General features: G+C 45.8%; 1 protein-coding gene across 1 annotated transcript; it reads left to right on the top strand.

Moving 5' to 3' along the window:
* Positions 1 to 2433: 2433 nt before the first annotated feature.
* LOC138982127 (mucin-5AC-like) lies at positions 2434 to 11740 on the top strand. Its single transcript, XM_070355346.1, has 2 exons — positions 2434 to 2519; positions 5872 to 11740. The coding sequence occupies exons 1-2, from the start codon at positions 2434 to 2436 to the stop codon at positions 11738 to 11740; spliced, it is 5955 nt and encodes a 1984-aa protein (XP_070211447.1).
* Positions 11741 to 12247: the final 507 nt, after the last annotated feature.

Here is a 12247-nt window from a genome sequence, read left to right as displayed (position 1 = left end):
GAAAGCTTAAAAATTAATTAATGAGTTTGGTCCTTAAAAATCTGAAAAATGTAATTAAAATTATTTTGTTATAAAACGATCCAAAAACAAGTTCACCTTATTTTTCGTCATTTCCTGATTCCAAAAACATATAAATATCTTATATTTGGATAAAAACAAAAACAAGCTCTAAAATTTAAAAATATAAAAATTATGATTAAATTGAAAATTCCAGAATCGGTTAGAAAAATTGTCATCGTATTCCTTGTTGGTTCCTGATTCCAAAAACATATATATATGTTATGTTTGGATTAATAACAAGCTCAGAAAGCTAAAAAGAATAGAGGTACAGAAAAGCGTGCTTTCCCACTCAGCGCAACCACTACCGCGGTATACTGACTTTTTAATTTCACTGCCATTGCCACGAGCGGTGGACTGACGATGCAACGAGTATACGGTCTTGGTGAAAAAATGTTCAGTTTCATTCGGTTAGTTCGACAGCTTGACTAAATGTATTTTCGCCTTACGCGACTTGTTGTTTCTCGAGCTTAGTTGCCTCTTCGTTAGAATCAGACGCACCTCAGCAGTACATAAAATAACAACTTTTGAAGGTTGTTTAAGGGATATTCGTTTGTAAAAAGGCCCCCTAAAATGGAATCAAATTATATTTCCGAAAGACGTTACTTCGTTTGTGCCTATTTTCCCGGACATTTACTTTTAGCCATGGTGTCGACACACACGGACTTCCTCCTGCACAAAAGATGACCGCAGCAGCACCACTGATGGTCGTGTGCTTTACAACAGTAGTGCATATAATAAAAGAAAATTTGTCTATACTGTTACAATAAATTCATGTTCTTCAAACATACGGCCTGACATTAATGTAGATGATGTTTTAGCAGTATTTATTGCTCTCAGGACTAGGACACGCAAGTTATTCAAATACATTGATGTGCCGGAGTTATAACTCACGGCCGACCACAACAGAGGTGAGAAAAGTTTATCTTTTACATCTGCTGTTTTAGCTACAGGACCCTCGGGCAACGAAAAACTGAAATGAATGGTCGTTTCTCATTGACATGTGGCGTATAGTGGATCGTCAAGTATAGTGGATCGTCAAGTATAGTGGATCGTCAAGTATAGTGGATCGTCAAGTATAGTGGATCGTCAAGTATAGTGGATCGTCAAGTATAGGGAGGGGGTGGGGGCAGGTTTAATTACTACCGTTTCTTCTGAAGCCATGTGTCCCTGACCACCATTATCTGGCGGAGACAATTACACGCTCTGCATGTATTTTCTTGGAGTGCTTCCATCAGTCTGTCGCCATCCAGGGCATTTCTAAAACAGGATACCTTCAATTCTTCTTTCAAATGCAAAGTTCCTTTCCTTAAGTGTTTAAGGTATCTTCGACATCCCATATACGACCATGTAGAACGAGGCCCACGAGAAGCTGTGGGGGTCGGCAACGTCGCTGCGGCGGGCTGCGGACTTCGCCCTACAGACCGAATTGAACATTTAGCATGGCTGGGAACGCAGAAGATCAGAAGCAGATCATGTAGAACGACACACATCTGCCCAGACTCTTGCAGAGGATAAGAATACAAATTCACGAGAAAAGATTCCAAAACACAACGGCTTGGCTGCTTCCTTTGCATGGTGGCATCTTTTCTGATTACTTTGGGATATTGACATACAAGGTTCCTGTCGATAATCTGAGCGAATAAAAATCTGTACTGACATGTGTGCGAGACTTTTGGGTTCAGAATAGAAAAAGTGAAGAATAAACGAATGAATGTATATAAAAGACATCATTAGAAAGAATTATAAATGTTCATCAGTCCACACAAATTTGGTAATTAATGATACACACACACACACACACACACACACACACACACACTACATGACTAGTTAACATAAAAAGGTTTGAAGCAGGCAATAAACGGCGTCTTCCCGACAGCCATAATGTCTCCTCCGGTTCTTCTGGCGTTGGATTGAGCACCCTGTATAGCATCGTTCTATAGACTAGAAATACCCCACACACACACACAACACACACACAGACAGACTTATGCACACACACACACACACACACACACACACACACACACACACACACACACACACACACACACACACGGCGAGAGGAGATGGAGGAATCACCTGTCCCGTTGCGCTGAAAACTCGCAGAGCGGAAAATGGTGCTTCGTGCAGTGCCAGCTTTCGTAAGGTTCCGGAAATTGTCCCGCCATGTTTTTAACACACATCCATTTCACCCCCGGTCTCCCTCCGCTGCTCCAATCCGTCAACTGAAGCAGCAAGGTATCTGTCTTACTCCGCCTGCTAGTAGTAAGTGTGTGTGTGTGTGTGTGTGTGTATGTGTGTGTGTGTGTGTGTGTGTGTGTGTGTGTTGTGTGTGTGTGTGTTTTGTGTGCGAGTGTGTTAGTTAGGCTGATGGGGTCTATGTCGACCAAAAGAGTGGGATTCCCTGTAGGTGGAGTTCCTGTAGAGGGATTCCCTGTACACAGGGAATTCCACAGGTTAGAGTTTTTCAATAAAACTTGCAAACCATACTCGAATTTCTAAGAATTATCACTAAAGATCGAAAAACATCAAATTCTACCGATGTCGCTAAGCATCACGTGACTTTCAGCGATAACAGCGAAACACTACTGGACCTAGACCCTGTGGGATTCCCTGTTTACAGGAAATCCCCCTACAGGAACTCCACCTACAGGGAATCCCACTCTTTTGGTCGACATAGATCCCATCAGCGTTAGTTAACTGTTGCTTAATGGGTCCAGCGGACCATTTAGGCCAAATCAGGACTCCACAAGTTTAACATTGCACAACTTTAAATTAAACCAATTTTAAAAAACAAAGTCAAAAAACAAAGTCAGGAACGTCACCCGAAGAGAACACAAAAGTTAAGTCGAAACCCTACGTGTTGATGAACTTTAAAATTCAAATCTTAAAATAAAGGCCAGACTCCCTTAAAAATAGAAATAGAGCTGTAGAGCTGGTCTCCATAAAAATCTGTTTCAAAATAGAGGAGTCAAAATACTTCACTCGCAAATCATATAAATCATTGCATTCAGTGAGGACATTTATCACAGAAAAGCTATTATCACAGGCGTCGCACCATGGTGCTTCATCTCTTTTGAGCAGGTGCACATGAGTCACATAAGACAGTGTGACCAGTGTGCAACCCAGCCAAAATACTCTCTTCTTTTCCATTTGAAGCTATCAAAAGCCAGGGCTGTGATAGCTCAGGACGTATCTTGTAGAGTTTATTTTCTTTGCAGGCAGACCAACGGTCTTGCCATAGTTTTACACTGTAAAAAGGGTCTTTCGACGCCGGTCGGAGAAAGGGACTGATTGTTCAGGAAGCGGTGGAACCGCCATCTCCAGAGCCCTTTTTGCTGCCTTGTCAGCAATTTCGTTACCTTGTATGCCCGTATGACTGGGCGCCCACATAAAATGTATAATCTTGCCTTCAGAAATAAGCTTAGTGTGAAGGTCGTGAATGTCGATTAGTGCGAGTGTGTGTGTGTTTTATGCGCGAGTGTGTGTGTGTGTATGTGTGTGTGTATATGTGTGTGAATGCAAGTGGGATATTTTCAAGATAAGTACCTTTAGACTGTATGTGTGTGTGTGTGTGTGTATGTGTGTGTGAATGCAAGTGGGATATTTTCAAGATAAGTACCTTTAGACTGTGCTGCCTAGTACACTAACAGCAACAGTATATGTACATGTAGGGAATTGACTTTTCAGCCAGCGAGACGGAGCGGGGGGAAGGGTGGGCACACACAGCTGTATGCTGGTTTTTTCTCCCCTTTTGTTTTTCCATCTCTCTGATGTCGGCTTAGCAGAGAACTACCGGTCTAAGAACCACTGTTGAGGCTCACGTGGGCTGCAAGTACCTTAATTGTGTGTCGTCAATTCCTCTACCTCCCTTGCCGCCACTCCGGCCTAAAATGAATGGCCTCAGACCGCTCTCTTAGCATCCTTTCCTTTATGTGATGTACACTCTGTCACTCTGCTGTTGTCAGATAGTTTAGTAGTCGTGACCAGAATTGGTACGGTTTTCTAGACTTAGGTTAAATTGTCCTTGTTTTGCAAACGTGAATGATTTTGTAATGGCATTGAACAACTTTACCCTGGCATCAGCTGCGGTCGAGTCATTTCTTCTTATTTACTGAAGTAATTGGAGGAGACGCCAGAAGTGTTTGACGGAACTCCCATGTTGACTTGAGAGAAAACAAAATATGGGATGGTTCTTTTCCCTAATTATATTACTCGATTTCACCCTTAAAAATTAAAAATCATTTGGTTCACTCTTGGCGCAAAAAAAACCCACTTGTTTCCTTTTTACATTTAGTCAAGTTTTGATTCTTTCTTTCTCCCTGCTTTCATTGCGGTATTTTTTGTGGGTTTTTTATCTTTTGTTCTGGCTTCGAACAAAAATCAAATGCACGTGCAGTTCAGCAAGGCGCTAGTCGTAAATTGGACAAAACGTGCTGGAGAAAAAGACTGTATTGAACATTTTTGTTATTCGTTTGTTTGTTTGTTTGCTTAACGCCCAGCCGAACACAAAGGGCCATATCAGGGCGTTTTTTACATTTAGTCAAGTTTTGACTAAATGTTTTAACATAGAGGGGGAATCGAGACGAGGGTCGTGGTGTATGTGTGTGTGTGTGTGTGTGTGTGTGTGTGTGTGTGTGTGTGTGTGTGTGTGTGTGTATGTGTGTGTGTGTGTGTGTGTGTGTGTGTGTGTGTGTGTGTGTGTGTGTGTGTGTGTAGAGCGATTGTGACTAAACTACTGGACCGATCTTTATGAAATTTGACATGAGAGTTCCTGGGAAGGATATCCCCGGACGTTTTTTTTCTTTTTCTCGATAAATGTCTTTGATGACGTCATATCCGGCTGTTTGTAAAAGTTGAGGCGGCACTGTCACACCCTCATTTGTCAATCAAATTGATTGAAATTTTGGCCAAGCAATGTTCGACGAAGGCCGGACTTCAGTATTGCATTTGAGCATGGTGGCTTAAAAATTAATTAATGACTTTGATCATTAAAAATCTGAAAATTCTAAACAAATTTTTTTTTATAAAACGATCCAAATTTACGTTCATCTTATTCTTCATCATTTTCTGATTCCAAAAACATATAGATATGTTATATTTGGATTAAAAACAAGCTCTGAAAATTAAAAATATAAAAATTATTATTAAAATTAAATTTCCGAACTCGTTTTAAAAACTATTTCATCTTATTCCTTGTCGGTTCCTGATTCCAAAAACATATAAATATGATATGTTTGGATTAAAAACATGCTCAGAAAATTAAAACGAAGAGAGGTACAGTAAAGCGTGCTATGAAGCACAGCGCAATCGCTACAGCGCCAAGCAGGCTCGTCACTTTCACTGCCCTTTGCACTAGCGGCGGACTACGTTCAGTTTCATTCTGTGAGTTCCACAGCTTGACTAAATGTAGTAATTTCGCCTTACGCGACTTGTTTGTCTTGTTTTTTTCTTCGGTTAGATCGAGTTCAGAGGTTCCAATGTCTTAAATGTGTTTAAGATCTTGATCTCACTCACCACCACCAACTCAATTTAAGATTTGGTTACATAAGTGAAAGTGCGAATGAAAAGAGATCGGATTTCATTTTTATGGGTTTTAAAAAAACTCCGTATACCATGGCTCGAACACATTTTTGTAGGCTAGGTTTGTTGGCATGTATTACAGCTTGCAAGCATAGTTTGAAGCCAGTTTTAGGCGTCGGAACTTTGGGAACTTTCTTTCAACTCTACCTACACATAGTGTGAAGGAAAAGGCCTGAAAGGTCACAGAAATATGCCAAGACCTTGGTGATGCACTGTGTCGAGCAGCTTCACGGCAGACCTTGCTGTTCCTCCAGACAGCACTACCAATGTGTATGGCCTAGCTCCTAACCGGAGAACGTCCAAAGACAGCGCTACCAATGTGTATGGCCTAGCTCCTAACCGGAGAACGTCCACAGACAGCACTACCAATGTGTATGGCCTAGCTCCTAACCGGACAACGTCCAAAGACAGCACTACCAATGTGTATGGCCTGGCTCCTAACGGGAGAACGTCCACAGACAGCACTACCAATGTGTATGGCCTGGCTCCTAACGGGACAACGTCCACAGACAGCACTACCAATGTGTATGGCCTAGCTCCTAACCGGAGAACGTCCAAAGACAGCACTACCCATGTGTATGGCCTAGCTCCTAACGGGAGAACGTCCAAAGACAGCACTACCAATGTGTATGGCCTAGCTCCTAACGGGAGAACGTCCAAAGACAGCACTACCAATGTGTATGGCCTAGCTCCTAACCGGACAACGTCCAGAGACAGCACTACCAATGTGTATGGCCTAGCTCCTAACGGGAGAACGTCCAAAGACAGCACTACCAATGTGTATGGCCTAGCTCCTAACCGGACAACGTCCAGAGACAGCACTACCAATGTGTATGGCCTAGCTCCTAACGGGAGAACGTCCAAAGACAGCACTACCAATGTGTATGGCCTAGCTCCTAACGGGAGAACGTCCAAAGACAGCACTACCAATGTGTATGGCCTAGCTCCTAACCGGACAACGTCCAAAGACAGCACTACCAATGTGTATGGCCTAGCTCCTAACGGGAGAACGTCCAAAGACAGCGCTACCAATGTGTATGGCCTGGCTCCTAACCGGACAACGTCCACAGACAGCACTACCAATGTGTATGGCCTAGCTCCTAACCGGACAACGTCCAAAGACAGCACTACCAATGTGTATGGCCTAGCTCCTAACCGGACAACGTCCAAAGACAGCACTACCAATGTGTATGGCCTAGCTCCTAACCGGACAACGTCCAAAGACAGCACTACCAATGTGTATGGCCTAGCTCCTAACCGGACAACGTCCAAAGACAGCACTACCAATGTGTATGGCCTGGCTCCTAACCGGACAACGTCCACAGACAGCACTACCAATGTGTATGGCCTAGCTCCTAACCGGACAACGTCCACAGACAGCACTACCAATGTGTATGGCCTAGCTCCTAACCGGACAACGTCCAAAGACAGCACTACCAATGTGTATGGCCTAGCTCCTAACCGGACAACGTCCAAAGACAGCACTACCAATGTGTATGGCCTAGCTCCTAACCGGACAACGTCCACAGACAGCACTACCAATGTGTATGGCCTAGCTCCTAACCGGACAACGTCCAAAGACAGCACTACCAATGTGTATGGCCTAGCTCCTAACCGGAGAACGTCCAAAGACAGCACTACCAATGTGTATGGCCTAGCTCCTAACCGGAGAACGTCCAAAGACAGCACTACCAATGTGTATGGCCTAGCTCCTAACCGGACAACGTCCAAAGACAGCACTACCAATGTGTATGGCCTAGCTCCTAACCGGACAACGTCCACAGACAGCACTACCAATGTGTATGGCCTAGCTCCTAACCGGACAACGTCCAAAGACAGCACTACCAATGTGTATGGCCTAGCTCCTAACCGGAGAACGTCCAAAGACAGCACTACCAATGTGTATGGCCTAGCTCCTAACCGGACAACGTCCAAAGACAACACTACCAATGTGTATGGCCTAGCTCCTAACCGGACAACGTCCAAAGACAACACTACCAATGTGTATGGCCTAGCTCCTAACCGGAGAACGTCCAAAGACAGCACTACCAATGTGTATGGCCTAGCTCCTAACGGGAGAACGTCCAAAGACAGCACTACCAATGTGTATGGCCTAGCTCCTAACCGGACAACGTCCAAAGACAGCACTACCAATGTGTATGGCCTAGCTCCTAACCGGACAACGTCCAAAGACAGCACTACCAATGTGTATGGCCTGGCTCCTAACGGGAGAACGTCCACAGACAGCACTACCAATGTGTATGGCCTGGCTCCTAACGGGACAACGTCCAAAGACAGCACTACCAATGTGTATGGCCTGGCTCCTAACCGGAGAACGTCCAAAGACAGCACTACCAATGTGTATGGCCTAGCTCCTAACCGGACAACGTCCAAAGACAGCACTACCAATGTGTATGGCCTAGCTCCTAACCGGACAACGTCCAAAGACAGCACTACCAATGTGTATGGCCTGGCTCCTAACCGGACAACGTCCAAAGACAGCACTACCAATGTGTATGGCCTAGCTCCTAACCGGAGAACGTCCAAAGACAGCACTACCAATGTGTATGGCCTAGCTCCTAACCGGACAACGTCCAAAGACAGCACTACCAATGTGTATGGCCTAGCTCCTAACCGGACAACGTCCAAAGACAGCACTACCAATGTGTATGGCCTAGCTCCTAACCGGACAACGTCCAAAGACAGCACTACCAATGTGTATGGCCTAGCTCCTAACTGGACAACGTCCAAAGACAGCACTACCAATGTGTATGGCCTAGCTCCTAACTGGACAACGTCCAAAGACAGCACTACCAATGTGTATGGCCTAGCTCCTAACCGGAGAACGTCCAAAGACAGCACTACCAATGTGTATGGCCTAGCTCCTAACCGGAGAACGTCCAAAGACAGCACTACCAATGTGTATGGCCTAGCTCCTAACCGGAGAACGTCCAAAGACAGCACTACCAATGTGTATGGCCTAGCTCCTAACCGGACAACGTCCAAAGACAGCACTACCAATGTGTATGGCCTAGCTCCTAACCGGACAACGTCCAAAGACAACACTACCAATGTGTATGGCCTAGCTCCTAACCGGACAACGTCCAAAGACAGCACTACCAATGTGTATGGCCTAGCTCCTAACCGGACAACGTCCAAAGACAACACTACCAATGTGTATGGCCTAGCTCCTAACCGGACAACGTCCAAAGACAGCACTACCAATGTGTATGGCCTAGCTCCTAACCGGAGAACGTCCAAAGACAGCACTACCAATGTGTATGGCCTAGCTCCTAACTGGACAACGTCCAAAGACAGCACTACCAATGTGTATGGCCTAGCTCCTAACGGGAGAACGTCCAAAGACAGCACTACCAATGTGTATGGCCTAGCTCCTAACCGGACAACGTCCAAAGACAACACTACCAATGTGTATGGCCTAGCTCCTAACCGGACAACGTCCAAAGACAGCACTACCAATGTGTATGGCCTAGCTCCTAACCGGACAACGTCCAAAGACAGCACTACCAATGTGTATGGCCTAGCTCCTAACCGGACAACGTCCAAAGACAGCACTACCAATGTGTATGGCCTAGCTCCTAACCGGACAACGTCCAAAGACAGCACTACCAATGTGTATGGCCTAGCTCCTAACCGGACAACGTCCAAAGACAGCACTACCAATGTGTATGGCCTAGCTCCTAACCGGACAACGTCCAAAGACAGCACTACCAATGTGTATGGCCTAGCTCCTAACCGGACAACGTCCAAAGACAGCACTACCAATGTGTATGGCCTAGCTCCTAACCGGACAACGTCCAAAGACAGCACTACCAATGTGTATGGCCTAGCTCCTAACCGGACAACGTCCAAAGACAGCACTACCAATGTGTATGGCCTAGCTCCTAACCGGACAACGTCCAAAGACAGCACTACCAATGTGTATGGCCTAGCTCCTAACTGGACAACGTCCAAAGACAGCACTACCAATGTGTATGGCCTAGCTCCTAACCGGACAACGTCCACAGACAGCACTACCAATGTGTATGGCCTAGCTCCTAACGGGAGAACGTCCAAAGACAGCACTACCAATGTGTATGGCCTAGCTCCTAACCGGACAACGTCCAAAGACAGCACTACCAATGTGTATGGCCTAGCTCCTAACCGGAGAACGTCCAAAGACAGCACTACCAATGTGTATGGCCTAGCTCCTAACGGGACAACGTCCAAAGACAGCACTACCAATGTGTATGGCCTAGCTCCTAACGGGAGAACGTCCAAAGACAGCACTACCAATGTGTATGGCCTAGCTCCTAACCGGACAACGTCCAAAGACAGCACTACCAATGTGTATGGCCTAGCTCCTAACCGGACAACGTCCAAAGACAGCACTACCAATGTGTATGGCCTAGCTCCTAACCGGACAACGTCCAAAGACAGCACTACCAATGTGTATGGCCTAGCTCCTAACCGGACAACGTCCAAAGACAGCACTACCAATGTGTATGGCCTAGCTCCTAACCGGACAACGTCCAAAGACAGCACTACCAATGTGTATGGCCTAGCTCCTAACGGGACAACGTCCACAGACAGCACTACCAATGTGTATGGCCTAGCTCCTAACCGGAGAACGTCCAAAGACAGCACTACCAATGTGTATGGCCTAGCTCCTAACGGGACAACGTCCAAAGACAGCACTACCAATGTGTATGGCCTAGCTCCTAACGGGAGAACGTCCAAAGACAGCACTACCAATGTGTATGGCCTAGCTCCTAACCGGACAACGTCCAAAGACAGCACTACCAATGTGTATGGCCTAGCTCCTAACCGGACAACGTCCAAAGACAGCACTACCAATGTGTATGGCCTAGCTCCTAACGGGAGAACGTCCAAAGACAGCACTACCAATGTGTATGGCCTAGCTCCTAACCGGACAACGTCCAAAGACAGCACTACCAATGTGTATGGCCTAGCTCCTAACCGGACAACGTCCAAAGACAGCACTACCAATGTGTATGGCCTAGCTCCTAACGGGACAACGTCCAAAGACAGCACTACCAATGTGTATGGCCTAGCTCCTAACCGGACAACGTCCAAAGACAGCACTACCAATGTGTATGGCCTAGCTCCTAACCGGACAACGTCCAAAGACAGCACTACCAATGTGTATGGCCTAGCTCCTAACCGGACAACGTCCAAAGACAGCACTACCAATGTGTATGGCCTAGCTCCTAACCGGACAACGTCCAAAGACAGCACTACCAATGTGTATGGCCTAGCTCCTAACCGGACAACGTCCAAAGACAACACTACCAATGTGTATGGCCTAGCTCCTAACCGGACAACGTCCAAAGACAGCACTACCAATGTGTATGGCCTAGCTCCTAACGGGACAACGTCCAAAGACAGCACTACCAATGTGTATGGCCTAGCTCCTAACTGGACAACGTCCAAAGACAGCACTACCAATGTGTATGGCCTAGCTCCTAACCGGACAACGTCCAAAGACAGCACTACCAATGTGTATGGCCTAGCTCCTAACCGGACAACGTCCAAAGACAGCACTACCAATGTGTATGGCCTAGCTCCTAACCGGACAACGTCCACAGACAGCACTACCAATGTGTATGGCCTAGCTCCTAACGGGACAACGTCCACAGACAGCACTACCAATGTGTATGGCCTAGCTCCTAACCGGAGAACGTCCAAAGACAGCACTACCCATGTGTATGGCCTAGCTCCTAACGGGAGAACGTCCAAAGACAGCACTACCAATGTGTATGGCCTAGCTCCTAACCGGACAACGTCCACAGACAGCACTACCAATGTGTATGGCCTAGCTCCTAACCGGACAACGTCCACAGACAGCACTACCAATGTGTATGGCCTAGCTCCTAACCGGACAACGTCCACAGACAGCACTACCAATGTGTATGGCCTAGCTCCTAACCGGACAACGTCCACAGACAGCACTACCAATGTGTATGGCCTAGCTCCTAACCGGAGAACGTCCAAAGCTTTCATGCAAGAAGTCATGAGGAACTGCATCTGTTTTAGAAATGTTAGGCGATGGTCAAATACCACACCTAGATGATTTGCTCCTGTCACTACTTCGACGAAGTCTTGTCCCAAACTATCGAAGGCTTCGGGAATACACCTTGTTAATGTCTTGGTGAAAAAATGCAGTACGTTCAGTTTCAGTCCGTGATTTCGATAGCTTGACTAAATGTAGTAATTTCGCCTTACGAGACTTGTTATTCCTTGCTTTTGTCTTCCTTTTCATCAGTTACTAGATTGTTGTAGGCCCTAACAACCTCGCAAGATCATTCTCGGTCAATCACAACTTTTGTTTCTTTTTTACATTTAGTCAAGTTTTGACTAAATGTTTTAACATAGAGGGGGGAATCGAAACGAGGGTCGTGGTGTATGTGTGTCTGTCTGTCTGTGCGTGTGTGTGTGTAGAGCGATTCAGACCAAACTACTGGACCGATCTTTATGAAATTTGACATGAGAGTTCCTGGGTATGATATCCCCGAATGTTTTTTTCTTTTTTTCGATAAATGTCTTTGATGACGTCATATCCGGCTTTTCGTGAAAGTTG

This window comes from Littorina saxatilis, linkage group LG12 (assembly GCF_037325665.1).
Source record: "Littorina saxatilis isolate snail1 linkage group LG12, US_GU_Lsax_2.0, whole genome shotgun sequence".
Lineage (NCBI taxonomy): Eukaryota > Metazoa > Mollusca > Gastropoda > Littorinimorpha > Littorinidae > Littorina > Littorina saxatilis.
The sequence above is the reverse complement of the archived record's forward strand: the minus strand, read 5'-3'. Positions and strand labels throughout refer to the sequence as shown.